The 14,784-nt window shown below is 40.9% G+C and overlaps 3 protein-coding genes across 4 annotated transcripts; all 3 read left to right on the top strand.

The window, feature by feature from the left end:
• Positions 1–27: 27 nt before the first annotated feature.
• Positions 28–6,732, top strand: LOC129588232 (uncharacterized). Its single transcript, XM_055482396.1, has 13 exons — positions 28–416; positions 1,009–1,605; positions 1,829–2,521; positions 2,608–2,764; positions 2,830–3,042; positions 3,170–3,342; positions 4,703–4,778; positions 4,875–4,887; positions 5,194–5,330; positions 5,429–5,509; positions 5,957–6,192; positions 6,257–6,327; positions 6,416–6,732. The coding sequence occupies exons 2-13, from the start codon at positions 1,037–1,039 to the stop codon at positions 6,463–6,465; spliced, it is 2,469 nt and encodes an 822-aa protein (XP_055338371.1). The 5' UTR covers positions 28–416; positions 1,009–1,036; the 3' UTR covers positions 6,466–6,732.
• Positions 6,733–6,917: 185 nt separating this feature from the next.
• On the top strand, positions 6,918–9,685 carry LOC129588202 (WD repeat and FYVE domain-containing protein 2-like). Its single transcript, XM_055482354.1, has 8 exons — positions 6,918–7,469; positions 7,640–7,781; positions 7,920–7,974; positions 8,175–8,325; positions 8,390–8,629; positions 8,696–8,801; positions 8,918–9,259; positions 9,344–9,685. The coding sequence occupies exons 1-8, from the start codon at positions 7,309–7,311 to the stop codon at positions 9,392–9,394; spliced, it is 1,248 nt and encodes a 415-aa protein (XP_055338329.1). The 5' UTR covers positions 6,918–7,308; the 3' UTR covers positions 9,395–9,685.
• Positions 9,686–10,803: 1,118 nt separating this feature from the next.
• LOC129588021 (general transcription and DNA repair factor IIH helicase subunit XPD-like) lies at positions 10,804–14,593 on the top strand. 2 transcript variants are annotated; one of them, XR_008690430.1, is made up of 10 exons: positions 10,804–11,099; positions 11,190–11,701; positions 11,992–12,423; positions 12,488–12,775; positions 12,853–12,992; positions 13,064–13,341; positions 13,436–13,826; positions 13,988–14,131; positions 14,194–14,373; positions 14,578–14,593. XR_008690430.1 is itself a non-coding variant. In XM_055482019.1 (9 exons), exons 1-9 carry the CDS (start codon positions 11,095–11,097, stop codon positions 14,284–14,286), a joined length of 2,283 nt encoding a protein of 760 aa, XP_055337994.1. In that variant the 5' UTR covers positions 10,804–11,094; the 3' UTR covers positions 14,287–14,452. The 2 variants fall into 2 exon arrangements, 1 of the variants encoding a protein (XP_055337994.1); XM_055482019.1 differs by lacking the exon at positions 14,578–14,593 and having other exon boundaries at positions 14,194–14,452.
• The last annotated feature ends 191 nt before the right edge of the window (positions 14,594–14,784 follow it).

Here is a 14,784-nt window from a genome sequence, read left to right as displayed (position 1 = left end):
CCGAAAGACTGCGGACATTTTTAAAGCTATCTGGCTGGCTGAAAAATTAATTTTCTTGCTAGTTTTATTGGTAGACTGGTAGTACAATTTTTGTACGGTACTTGTTTTTGTTTATTAAAGTAGAATTTCATATACGAATAATTTATTTGTGCGGCACCTTTACAACAGGTGGACCTCATTATTTACAATATCTCAGTGTGATATTTTTGTTTGGAGTCTGGATGAGGCTGAATTCGTGATCGTTAATTTTGCGCCTCATATCGAATTAGAGGGACAATAGTCACAATACTTGTCTGGCATTTAAGATTCTGGAAATACCACTGATCTATAGAATCCTGACCAAGATTGTTTGTTTTGTTGGCTTCCAGTTCCAAGGTTTTTGATGAGTATTGCTGCTATTGCCTAAAACAGCCGATGTGAGTCAAGTTCGTCTGCTCGTACCGTCGTACGGTAGATTTGCATGAAATCTTAACCGTAGACTGCTAAGTTTGTATACTTTTTAGTTTTTACTTCGTGGTGTTGCTGTTTTGCAAATTTCGAGGATCTTACAATCCTGTCATAAGGAGCTTAATGAGTTGTTGCAGCCCGCAGTTGTATGTGTTTTGAAATGTGCTGTTTAGTGCAAGTTAATGGAAGATCTGTCAATATTTATGTTTTTGAATGTCTAGTTTAAGGCATTGCCAGTATTTATTTTACTTTTCGGTTTTCATACTCTGAAGTTATAAGTTATTAATAAATTTGAAACGGTACAGGTACGTACATGCAACAATAAGTGCACCAGAATATACTGTTGTTATGCTAATCAACTACAGTACCTTTCTGCATCTGCGTGTTTGACAGTTTGCGTTCAAGGTCTCCGTAGTCCGTACCGTACTGAAATTAAGCTGTATGCCTGTGAATTTACAATATAAGTACTGTTATTCTGTTTACTATCCGTTATCGTACTCCGAGTCTGTTTTTTCGGTTTTCAAATTCACCGAAACTTTCAAACTTGCTTTTTATTGTTAGAACCGGACCTTTAAATCGTCCCGCGAGAATGTCTGACCGAAATAGTGTGGACGATAAGGAGGTGGCCGCTCTGGCGAAGAACGATTCCACGCGCAAGAGCGATGAGATCCGCAAGTACAAAATCCGTTCTCCCAGCCAGTCACCTGTTACCGTCCACAGTGCGGAGGCGGTGTTTCCCTCGCCCGAGGAGCGCGATAAATTTCGCGGTAATACCAAATGGTTCAGCAACATCGAAGCGGGCTACTTCGCTAAAATGGAGAGGGCTTTCGACACGGAAAGCATCAATGGCTACGGCATGGAGAACGGGATCGAACTGGATGTATCAGGAGCGGCTGATGAGGAGCATTCCAGCGGCAACATGCACGGTGGACACCTGAATGCGGATCGCGCTGCGGTGGCCAGCGAGTACTGGCAGGAAGTCAGCGCCAAGGCTAACTCCAGTAATTCCCGGAATGCTAACTCAAACAGCATTTCCGGTTCCGGTGGTGATCATTCGGCTTCCAACCTTGCCCAGCCTGGGCCGCTCTTGGGAGAGAGGCCATCCGGCGACGCGTCAGCGGCTGGCATGCGCGGCCCGGAGTCTCAGCAGATGCTGAGGTAAGTTTTTGCTGTTCATTGTATTTTTCCTGTGTTCGATTACTCCATTATGCCTTTCCGATCCGAAAATAATCAGCGGGGGCTGTGCTTTTCAGTTTTGGAATAATTTTATTATTATATTTGTAATATTTCATAGTTAATTTAAGAATACATTAGTGTATTTGGTTACATTTTTGTTTTTCCGCCATACAGTTGCTTATTATTCAGTTTTTCGACGTTGCAGAAGTTCCTTTGTCCAGCTCTCTCCACAGCGATATTCTCCCAAGCTGGAAAGCCACGGAAGTGCATCCAGCTTATCTGATATGAGGCAAACGCGGTCTCCGGGTATCCTTCCTTATCGAGGTCCGTCGATAAGAAATTCCGGAGGGGGTCGCTCGGGCGGGGTGATACAGAGCGGATACATGCGCAATGCTCGCTACGATGATCGAGATGACCTAATGAGTGATTTTCGGGAGATGAGGATTCGTGGTGGGGATTCCTATCCTACGCGCAAATTCCAGCGAATTAGTTTGGGCCCATACGAAGAATTGTTCAAATTTCCGCTTCCTGATAATGCGAAATTTTTTGATTCGCATGCCCATTGGTGTTTCGGTATAAAAAAACTTCAGAGTCAGGGAATTGAAACGTATCGCGACATGCGCAATGCGTTTCCGGAGATGTTCCCTCCGTCATTCGCTGGTTCCATCCAAGTCTTTTGCTTGCCATTATATTTGCGATCGTACGACCACTGGCACAGAAAACTGATCGAAGGTACCGAAGGAGAATTATGGTTTACGTATGGATGTCACCCAAATTTTGTGGATGACTGGAACGAAGAAGTTAAAGCCGGTATGAGCTTCAGTATGCAACGGGCCAATGAAATTAAGCGATTAGTTGGACTGGGCGAAATAGGATTGGACTACAACCGGCAGAATAAGTACGTGTGATCCAATTTTGAAGTGTTCATACAAAATGAATTTGTATGAAACGCTTTCTTTTAATGGGTGTTGTGCATTTGTTTAGCAACGAGGAAAAAAAACAACGTCAACGAGACGTGTTTCGAACGCAGTTGGATATGGCTACAAAGCACAATTTGCCAATTGTTATACACTGCCGTAACGATGAGGGGCTAAATGGAAATAACCAAGCGGAATTAGACTGTTTTGATATTATCCGCGAGGTTAGTTTAGCTAGCTAGTTTTGAAATCCGAACTGCTTGTAAAAATTTAAAATCGGTATTTTCAGCGTGTCCCACATAATTGGCCCATACATCGACACTGTTTTCGAGGATCATTTGGGGAAGCCCAAAAATGGATGGATCACTTCACGAATGTTGCGTTCGGATTTACGCCTTGCATAGCCGGAAACAAAGATGTTTTAGCGCGAGAAGCCGTTAAGCAGTTACCACTGGACAAAATCCTTTTAGAAACGGATGCGCCATATTATACTCCGGCATCGGTACGGATCGCTGAAATCAAATACTGAGTTAGAGAGTTGATATAAGTAACAGTTCCTGGGCGACGTGTGCCAATCTGAAGATGAATAACAATGCATGAAAAACAGTTGACATTTTATTTTCTCGTAGATGTCGAATTTTCCCATGGAAAGTTCAGGGGATAAGCAACCTAGGAAGGTTGCCATTCCGGGTGGAATTGCCCTGGTGACAGCTGATGAGATTAGCAAGATCAAAAATATCCCGATTGAAACCGTCGCCAATCAGACCCGAGAGAATACACTTCGTTTGTACCAGATTGATGCGCTTTAATTTATTTGCGGGTAGTTTAATTAATAATTTAAAAATAAACTAAACTTATTTCGTTTTTCCATTAAATTTTTGATTTTAGCCTACTAAATTTGGATGGCATGCTTTTTTGCGAATGGTGCTGCTGACCATTGCCAATGTCTTATAATTTATATGGAAAATCATTTTCGGGATATTCTCGATGTCCAAAGCCCTGGTTTAATCCCTTTTTATTTAACTGCGCAAAAATCTCTTCCTGAGTGAAATAATTGGTTCTATAAGTTTTTGATGATGACAGTCTTTTTGTTTGTTTTTGTTTTACCATAATTAGGTATTCCGTTTGGTGGCTATTTCTACGGTTTATATGTTCATCTGGAGTTTGAATGTTCGAAAAATATACCTTGTCTGCAGATTAGAAAAGCTTCGTGCAGGCTATACTGATCTTGGCGGGCAAATTATGACCCAGACTATGGAATTAGGTGGTGATTATTGCGAAAGCCCCCAGTAGTTTTGACTTTTGAGACCCGAAAGTCTGTGAATTCTGCAGTTGCAAGTTGCAAGATTGCGGGGCAGTGCGTTCGTATTACAGAGTAACAGCAGCGGCATTTACCAGTATTAGCTTCACGTCGTTCAAGTAAAATTGTTAATTTTTATACTTCTAGTTTTAGTAATCATTTATTAATTTTATGCTCACTACTTTACTTGGTCATAATAATTCATTGGAAAGCCTACACTTTAACACTAAGACATAGTATTAAAGTGTGAGCTTTTTTACTTGTGGTAATAGGAAGACTGCTGTACTGTAGCAATTAATGGACAATTAACGAAGTGAAGTTTTCCGACTTAAAATATTTTTGTACGAGTCTGTTAAAAAAATTGTATCAATAATGTGTAGTACTGTGTAGTGAGTGTGTACGTACATGATATGCCGATACTACGTCATGTCCATGGAAGCAAAGTTGGTTTCGCCAGTGCATGTACGTGCACTGTCGTACAGTCATGTCGTCGTCAACTGTGCTGCATTTTTGCTGCCTTTATCGTTTCTGCCTCCTATCCATTTCCCGTTGCTTTGCATTTTTTTCGTTCGCCATGCTGAGTTTTGATTTTCGGAAATCGGATGTTTTGTGTTTTGCGCGTTCTGAAAGTGCTGTTTACTATGTAGTTTTTAATATAGATAGTTATTGTGATTCCCAAGTCTGACTTATAGACGGTACTGAACAATACAGCAACTAATGCTTAATAGTTTTGTGCGTTTCCAGAATCATTGGGTTGTAAATGAATTGATACGGTGTTGCATGTTGACAATTGACTCCTGTAGAGTGTGCTCGTGCTCTCGTAGTGTTTAGAGTTGATTGACGAACGTTTTGCGAATTGTAGCTATCTCTTTGTGGCTGGGAATCTGCTAGCCGAAGCCTGGAACATCACTATTCTTTGTCATCCAGCGATTCTCTCTGTAAGTTCAGCACTGCTCGTCATGCCATTGTTTTCATCTCTTGGCAAGTAAAAGTAACGTAAGTTACTAAGTAAGATCCTTAGCTTAATATTACAGGAGCACGAAACAGGTGCACAATTTATCTGAAAAGTGTAGGGTGCGCAGTTTTCAGATCAAATTAAGTAACTTGAATAAAAGTATAAGAGATATATCCATGAGAAAACAACATAACGAAAAACCGTCGTGGTTGTACACAGGAAAGGTTAATCTTTATGGGACTCAGAATTTTAGACGTTTGTTATTGGTGTATTATATTATTTGATGTTCGTTTGGTTTATGTAAACTTAAAAAGGGTTTTGAATTTCGTAAATGGTTTTACTATTTTTATTGTGTAAATGGGCTGACTAATTTAAAACATTGAAACATTTTTATCCAGGAAGTGTTGTCAAAATGATGTCCATGTTGAACCGCTTCTTGGACTGGATTCGCAGTCTGTTCTGGAAAGAGGAAATGGAGCTGACTCTTGTGGGACTGCAAAATTCCGGCAAAACCACTTTCGTCAATGTTATTGCTGTACGAATATGGAACGTAAAACTAAAACAAAATACTAGATTATAGAACGTACAATCGATAATATGGTTCCTGGTTTGTAAATGTTTGTTTTTTTTTAGAGTGGCCAGTTCACCGAGGACATGATCCCGACTGTGGGGTTTAATATGCGCAAAATCACCAAAGGAAATGTCACAATTAAGGTAAACACAACAGCAGCTGGGCCAGAAAATTGGTTAATACGCTTCTTTATTCGAATTTATTAACAAAGATTTCGCGTGGGCTGTAATTTTATACGAATTACGATTAAAAAAGCGGATATCGCCAGAAAATAATCCCGTTAGCGAGGAATGCTTTTGATTTAAGGTGTGCTCGTTTTTGCTCTGCATGTGAGTAGAGATGGTACTGAGTTTGGCGTTGCGAACTCAAGCAGTTAGCTCTCGAGTAATCCTAAAATTAAATAAATACAGCATTAAGCATTAGGCTGTTTGAAAATGCATGTTAAGTGTGCGTAATGAATCCGGAAACTTGTTGAGAAAATCGATTAACCAACTTCGCCGTACGACGTCAATCGATAGGGCGCGGAATCTCCTGATCATTTTATCTGAACAATGGGCAAAAGGCGTTTCTGTCAATGTGCCTATTTGCAGTTATGGGACATCGGCGGCCAGCCTCGATTCCGTAGTATGTGGGAGCGCTACTGCCGCGGTGTGACGGCCATTGTCTACATGGTGGATGCTGCCGATCAGGAGAAACTGGAAGCATCCAAGAATGAATTGCACAATTTGCTCGAAAAGCCACAGCTTCACGGCATTCCGGTTTTGGTTCTGGGGAACAAGAAAGACTTGCCGGGTGCATTTAATGAGAAAGAGCTCATCGATAGGCTGTACGTGTTTCAAGGTTGACACCAGTGTATTTAACCTGCAAGTACGTTTTCGTTGTTGGTGTAGGAATTTGAACGCTATACAGGACAGAGAAATTTGCTGCTACTCGATTTCTTGCAAGGAAAAGCAGAATATTGGTAAGGATTTGTTGTGAAGGGTATAAGTGGAACTAGAAGCACTTATTGTTCCTTATGATTTGTTTTTATGATTGTTTTCCTCTCGTAGATATTACTCTTCAGTGGTTGATTCGCCATTCAAAGTCCAACCGACATTGAAGTGAAGCATTTTTATGGGAGACACGACCGTTTTCTTTAGATTATGACCTGGAATTCCTTTAGCATGTTTTCTTAATTATCGGTGGTTTTGATTACGATTAATGTTTGACTGTTAATTGGTTTCTCCGGAAGATGACTTTGGGATTTTTTTTACTCGTGTTCAGTTGTATGAAGCTGTTCCCGTTTTCGCTTTCTGACATTATGCCAATGACTTGAAATATTTTAATTCAAATGGCCCATTAAATTTCTAGCGATAGTATTTACAAATCAAGGTTCTATAATGTTTTCGTGAAATACCAAACACTAATAATACTGTACTATAATGTCTAATGATGTTCTAATACTGTAACATATTAATAAGTCCTCGTTAAAAGCGTTCTCGTCATATCTTAAAAATATTAAACAAGCAATGTCGGGCTGGGATGTTTGATTGAGGCTAAGGCCTAAGCTCGCCACGCAGTGTGACAACTTGTCACCAATTTTCGCAGATTTTTCAGTTCTGTTCTGTCGCTGTACTACTTCTGAAAGTGAGCGCAGGTGTATTCTGGTTTAGAGATTTGGTAGTTGGATCTTTTAAATTTCTAGTTTGTTTTGAAAGACGGACTATCAAACGGTGTAGAATCAGAATTCCAGTCTCTGTCGGCTCTGGATTTCCATGCCAGCGTTTTGCCGTTAATCACGTTAATGGCTAATGCGCTGATGTTATCTGCATCGACGAAATCTTCAGGAATTCGGGCTGCATATTTTTAAGGAGCGTGATCTTGAACAAAATCGTTGCTGCATAGGCGGTGCCGCGGTAGCACAATATTTATCAGAGAAATCGCTCCGATCAGCGTGCGGAAGATGTCGACGCATATAAGAAACCTGGGTGCCAACCAGAACACGAACGGGCATTCCACCCCCAAAGCAGAGCTTTTGTACAAGATTGACGATTTCACTGATGATATTAATGGGGCTGCTATTATTGCTCGGGAAGACGGAATTATAACAATATCTGAGGACAGGTAAATTGGTGTGGCTGTCTGTTGTTTTTTGATTATTACATCCCTTTCGTCAACTTTTGATTCTCTTCGCCTGCAGTTTGTAGTTTGCTCCTTGCCAATAATTTGCTTCCCAATTACTTGAACCTTCTTCGGCAGGTTGTAAACTTGTAATTCTATTCGTGTGATTTCAGAACTGTGAGAATTTGGTTGAAACGGGATAATGGAAAATATTGGCCCAGTATTTGCCAGTACATGCCTACTGCGGCCAGCGCTTTTGCATATAATTCCGAAACACGAAAGCTCTTTGTGGGAACTGACGCAGGACTGATCTCTGTAAGTAATGCACGGATACTACGCGTGTAAATCCGCTTGAACTTTCTTGGCCGAGTAAAACGTACTTGAATAATCTGCTTCGTAGAGACGTGTTTTGATTACCTGTTGTGGTGCTAAAGCTATGTCGTGTTCGCTTAGGAATACGTTATTTCCAATGATTCCAATAGACTCACCCATTTGAAGGATTACACAGGTAAAACTGAAAAATTGCATTTTTTGCACAATTCTGCAACATATTATTTCAACAGAAATTTGGATATTGAGTAATATGACTAACTTTACTATTATGAATGTACATGAAACATGATATTTGCATTTTGCACGACTTGATCTTAGCTAAGAGTCGTATTCATTTTTGCAGTGTGAACTCATCAAATGAATTTTTCCTTTCAGGCCATACCAAACGTGTCACCGCGTTGCACTTCGCACTGGAATGTGAATGGCTGCTCAGCTGTGGTCGCGATAAAACCGTACGGTGGTACTGCAGCGAAAGCGGAAGACAGTTAGGGATTTTCTCACTACAAGGATGGGCCACCGCTTTACAGTCAGTGCACAGAATTCCAGGCTTTTGGATTCATATAATCTTTTGACATTGGATTTGTCCGTAGGTTTGATTTTGCTTCGAAGTACGCATTCGTGGGAGATTATTCCGGAGCTATCAGTGTACTACGCATTAACGAAACTGGCCATCAACTGGTTTCGACGATCAAAGGCCACAATGGATCCGTGCGTTCCTTGGCCTGGGACGCCAAGAGGCAGTTGCTGTTTTCCGGTGGATACGATCAGAATGTGATTGTATGGGATATTGGCGGAAAAGAAGGGGTTGCCTATGAACTTCAAATTCACAAGTATATTTCAGAATCTGAAATTGTAGGATTAATTGCAGACACTGTTTTGAATTTGGTTTTTTATAGTGGGAAAGTGGCTACGTTGTTTTACGCACCAGCTACTCAGCAACTGTTGTCCGGTGGAGATGATGGTGTTGTGGCCGCTTGGGACATGTCTATAAAAAGAAAAGAGGCACGCTATATGCTTCATTGTTTGATTTGCGTGGCAGTGTAATACATGTTGTTTTCATCTTGTATTTTAAAAAGTCTATGCATGCAATTGTTTAAGTAATGTGAGAGTTTGTTTAGACTCCGGCTTGGGGCGAAAGCGACACATGCCAACAGTGTAATAAGCCTTTTTTCTGGAATTTCCGAATGATGTTCGATACAAAAACGATTGGAAGTCGACAGCATCATTGCCGCCATTGTGGGAAAGCTGTGTGTGATCCATGCAGTCCCAACACATTGCCTATACCGATTATGGGCTTCGAGAGTGCCGTGCGTCTGTGCAAACTGTGTTATAATTCTTTGAAAGATGAACCACGTCCCAGTCATGCCAATGTCATTAACGTTATGCACTCCCTTATCTGCATGGATATTGACGAAACGAAAAAGCGAATGATCACCGTCGGTCAGGACAAAGTCGTAAAAGTACGCATTTGGTCTACCATGGGACGGAAGAAAACAATAAAAACATGACGAGCTTCCCTAATTTAGAATGTTGTTTTGGTTTAGATTTGGGATGTGCGACAGCTGCTGGTCAGTTCGACGGAATCACATGAGTAACTGCACACACTTCGCTGGCCACTGCTTTTCAAGGGGATTCATCACGTTTTGAGCGCTTTCTGTTGCGGCATGTTCTGTGATTGGTGATACTTAATTTTCCAGTTTGTCTTACCGCAGCAAGAAATCTTGATGTTAATGATTATGTTACTGTATTTCGGCTGATTATAATTTTTATTTACGAGTATTCAAATTCGGTTTGATTTTGTTTTATTGTGTATACAGATACAGTAGACTGTTCGCTAAGCGAATATTGCGTTAATGTTCAACCTAATAATAAAGGAATTTCGTCTAGTTTGCAACTTTGAATTAAGTATATAGTGGATCGCATTTTATTGGCTATTCCAAAAAATGCTTTGCCCATAAGATTTTTTACTTTTATTTTAAAAACCGACGAATTATTCTTGCCTTGACATAATACTGAAATAAGTACTTACTTACTGACTAACAAAATTCGAGCAAGCCTTACTGTTTCATTCACTGATTGTTTTTTATCAGAAATTAATAGCTTTGTTAAGGGATTTGGCCCGGTACATAGCGCTAAAATCGTGTACATGGACGGGAATATTCGCTTTCGCGCACTTTCAAACATTTTTTGGGTTGCTTTTTGACATTGTGTAGCCAAATGATTGGTGTACATAGACGTGAAATCCGTTTTCGCGCGCAACATCCGGTTGCGGAGTTATGAGGGTAACAAAAATTCCAAAAAGTTTAAATGCATTCAGGTTTACCAAAAGTCTCATTATGGACCGATCCCTTTACAACTTTGCACGTAAATGCACATAACCATGAAGATCGTTTTGACACGGATCCACTGTTCTAGCCTGTTTTTTAAATTTTAAAACGAATTTCAAAAATTTTAAAATTCATTTTAAAATTCGAAAAAAATCATAGAAGTCTGGATCCATGTCAAAACGATCTTCATGGTTATGTGCATTTACGCGCAAAATTTGAAAGAGATCGGTCTATAATGAGACTTTTGGTACATCTGAATGCATTTAAACTTTTTGGAATTTTGATACCCTCATAACTTCGCAACCGGATGTTGCGCGCGCAAACGGTTTTCTCACCTAGGTATACAATTCTTCTGGCTACAAAATACCATAAAGCAATGCAAGAAAGTGTTTGGGAGCGCGCAACAGCGAAAGTTCCCCTGGATGTACACGATGGATGTACCTGGTGCTATGTACCGGGCCAAATCCCTTAAGTTAATTAAGTTAATATCATCATGGCGTAGTGCCTGTTAATGTAACTCACACTCGTGTGCTTTTGATGTTTCGTTGGGTTTATGTCGCCATAAACCGCCCGCGAATGGCGTGCGCTTAGCGTTTCGAACCGTTGTATGTATTTTAACTTTTTAGTTTTTAAATATCGACAGAAGTTCAGACGCCAGGTGTCGAATAATGGGTTGAAGTTGAATCTGTTATTCTGTTGATATTTTTATCAGAGCTGAATTGTTTTGTTTAATTCCAATGTTTTCCGTATTTGCAGCTTTGCAATAGTTGGTAATACTATTACTTATCAATCAGTGTTTAATTTTCCTGGACATTCAAAGACGTATACGAACAAGATATTTGTGGTCGGAACTGACTGTGCACGTGCTGGATGTTGGCAAACTTAGGGTTGCTTCGCTCTGCTTGCCGATCATTCGTTGTCACCAGCATTTGGAAGAGGTCCTACATACTGCCCGAAAAATTATCAAAATGAGGTAAAAGTTTATCATTAAATGTGTAACATGAACTGTTTGGTTCGCTTGTGTTGTAGTGTGCTTCGGACGGGTTAATTTTTCTTTGTGCAGGTTGGACATTGAGGGACTTGAGGTGCTCTTTCCGTATGACTTCATCTATCCCGAACAGTATTCGTATATGGTGGAGCTGAAACGCACTCTGGACGCTCGGGGCCATGGACTGCTCGAAATGCCTTCGGGCACGGGAAAGACCATCTCCTTGCTGTCGCTCATTGTGGCGTATCTGAAATTCAATCCGGACCATCTGACGAAGCTGGTGTACTGCACACGAACGGTGCCAGAAATGCTGAAAGTCTTGGAGGAGCTGCGTAATCTGCTGAAATATTACGAGAAAGAGTTCGGGGAGCCGTTGAATTTCATGGGCATTGCGTTGTCATCTAGAAAAAATCTGTGCATTAATCCGGAGGTATATCCGCTGCGAGACGGTAAACTGGTAGATGGAAAATGTCAAAGTTTGACGGCGTCCTACGTCAGAGCAAGAGCGGCGGATGATGCATCTGTGCCAACGTGCGCCTGGTTTGATGGATTTGAGCAGCATGGAAAGGAAAATCCATTACCCAATGGTGGGGCATAATTTCGCATTAACAGTTTTATTCTGCGACAGCTACCGTAATATTAAGTACAGTTGGCTATTTTCTGAAAATTATTACTGTAAGAGTGAATGATTTAGCCAATTATCTTCACAAATTAATTTTGGTTAAAAAATAACTAAAATATCTCAATGAACAAAGCATTAAGATTTCAAGTTTTTGGTTTTAGAATTTCTGATATTTTGCCGGAATTGACAGGATTGAGCTTTTCGTATTGGCCGTGTAACGCTTGCAGATTCCTTTGATTTTTTTCTGTTTTCTAGGGGTTTACAGTTTAGATGACCTGAAAGAGATTGGTCAGAAAAAGAAGTGGTGCCCCTATTTTCTGGCCCGTCATGCTATTTTGTATGCCAATCTTGTGGTGTACAGCTACCATTACCTTCTCGATCCCAAGATTGCTGATCTCGTATCGAAAGAGATCTCCAAAAAAACCGTTGTCGTTTTTGACGAAGCGCACAACATAGATAACGTCTGTATTGAATCTATGAGTGTGTACATCAATAAAAGAATTATTGATAAGTGTCAGGAGAATATCACTTCCCTGAAAACTACGATCGACAGCATCAAGGAGAATGATGCCGAACGACTGCAACACGAGTATCAGCGTTTGGTAGACGGTTTACGCGACGCGAACATCGCCCGTGAAACCGATTTGCGCTTATCCAATCCTATTCTGCCCGATGATATATTGCAAGGTTGGCATTAATTGCTCATGATTTCTTGCGACAGAATGTTTAATGTTATTCTGTTGTCCTTTAGAAGCGATTCCGGGGAACATTCGCAGTGCGGAACATTTCGTTGCCTTCATGAAACGCTTTTTGGAATATGTGAAGACCCGTTTACGAGTGCAACATGTTGTGCATGAAAGCCCCGCTTCCTTCCTAAAGGACATTTATGATAAAGTAATGATTGATCGGAAACCCTTGCGGTTCTGTGCTGAGCGACTGAGGTCACTGCTAAGAACTTTGGAAATTGCTGACATTACCGACTTCTCTCCTCTCAGCCTGATGGCTAGTTTTGCAACGCTGGTCAGCACGTACATTAAAGGTAATTGCCATTCAGTTCACTAGAGCGCTTCGTAATTTGTAGAGAGCACGACGATTTTTTCCTGCTGCTCATTCCAGGTTTCACCATTATTATCGAACCTTATGATGATAAAAATCCGAATGTGATCAACCCTATCCTTCACTTCACTTGTTTGGATGCATCGATAGCTATTCGGCCGGTATTTGACCGATTTCAGTCCGTTGTTATCACTTCCGGTGTAAGCTGCCGCTTGATGTGCTGAAAAACAGATCTCTTGACTATCGTACATAGATTCGATGTGATTTTCAGACACTGTCGCCTTTGGATATGTATCCAAAAATTTTGAATTTCTGCCCCGCAACAATGGCTTCCTTCACAATGACCCTGGCGCGACCGTGTATTTGTCCCATGATTGTTAGTAAAGGCAACGATCAAGTGGCCATCACGTCAAAGTTCGATGCGCGTGAAGATTTGGCTGTGATTCGGAATTATGGATCTCTTATTGTTGAAATGGCTGGTGTTGTACCGGATGGAATGGTGTGCTTCTTCACTAGTTACATGTACATGGAGTCCATTGTTGCGGCTTGGTAAGTTAATAAGCTTTATGCAACGCTTTTGTCGTTGTCGCTATATACTGTAATATGTACTCGCAAGATATTATGGATGTTGCGGCTGTTTTAGGTACGAACAAGGTATCATCGATAGCATCCTTCGAAAAAAATTGCTATTTATCGAAACACAAGATGCTGCGGAAACTAGCATTGCCCTCCACAATTACAGGAAAGCTTGCCTTAATGGACGCGGTGCAGTGCTGCTGTCGGTAGCTCGGGGCAAGGTGTCGGAAGGCATTGATTTTGATCACCAGTACGGACGGTGTGTCATCATGTTTGGCATTCCTTATGTTTATACTCAAAGTCGAATCTTGAAAGCTCGCCTGGATTACCTTCGCGATCAGTTTCAAATTAAGGAGAATGATTTTCTCACGTTCGATGCCATGCGACATGCGGCACAGTGCGTTGGTCGATGTATTCGGGGCAAAACGGATTACGGAATCATGGTGTTCGCGGATAAGGTGGGTTGAACTTCTTTCTGTTCTAATAACGTTTCAAAATTTCCAGACTTCAGGACCTGACCGTTACTCGTGAAGCGCGGGACTGGCTGATGCAGTTGAATTTTAGTTACGTTTGTAGATGAATATTAGTTGTCCTCGTTGAAATGTGCAGTTTTTTGCAGAGATTTTCAAGAGCGGATAAGCGAAATAAACTGCCGAAATGGATTCGCGAACACCTTAAAGAAAGTGTAATGAATTTGTCCATCGAAGAATCTGTACAAATCGGGAAAAAGTACCTCCGCCAAATGGCCCAACCGTTTACTCTGGTAGGCTGTTACGTACTACTCATATCTTGGAACTTGGGGTTGAACTGTTTAAATTCTTATAGGACGATCAGTTAGGAATTTCATTGTTGACGAAGGATCAGTTGGAAAATGAATTAACAAAGCGGAAAGCCGAACAGCGGGCATATCAGACGTAATAGTTGGTTTCCTGGTTTCGACGGTGTTTAACACCTTCGTGTTTGACCTTTCTTGTGATGGAACTCAGAGTCTGATAGAAGTATCATGTAAGTTTGGTACCAATTTTTATGCTCATTGCTGTATCGGCAAAACTTATGCAGTGATAAAATTTTGGGTGCTTCTCAAGTTTGAACACTAAGCACTGCGGGCTCTGGTTATTTATTCAGTTCGCCACTCGTACTGCACATTACGTAGTACTTGTACATAGCTTCATGCGACAAAATTCAGTGATATCGAGTATTCATTTTAAGCCAAGTTTTCGGTCCAACTGCTGCCTCCGGAAGTTGACGTTGCTACGTGCTACCAGACCAGTGAGTAAAATAACGGCTTTCCCGAAGAATTTTGATGCATACTATAATTATACTAACAGGAAACCGAAATACAGGATGGATAAGTAACTTATCCGTCCAGTATGTTGATCTATTTCATTGCTTATCATAAGTTCCGAAGTTCGTATA

The sequence above is a fragment of the Paramacrobiotus metropolitanus genome, unplaced genomic scaffold (assembly GCF_019649055.1).
Source record: "Paramacrobiotus metropolitanus isolate TYO unplaced genomic scaffold, Prichtersi_v1.0 Parri_scaffold0000028, whole genome shotgun sequence".
NCBI lineage: Eukaryota > Metazoa > Tardigrada > Eutardigrada > Parachela > Macrobiotidae > Paramacrobiotus > Paramacrobiotus metropolitanus.
This window is presented reverse-complemented; position numbering and strand designations above follow the sequence as displayed.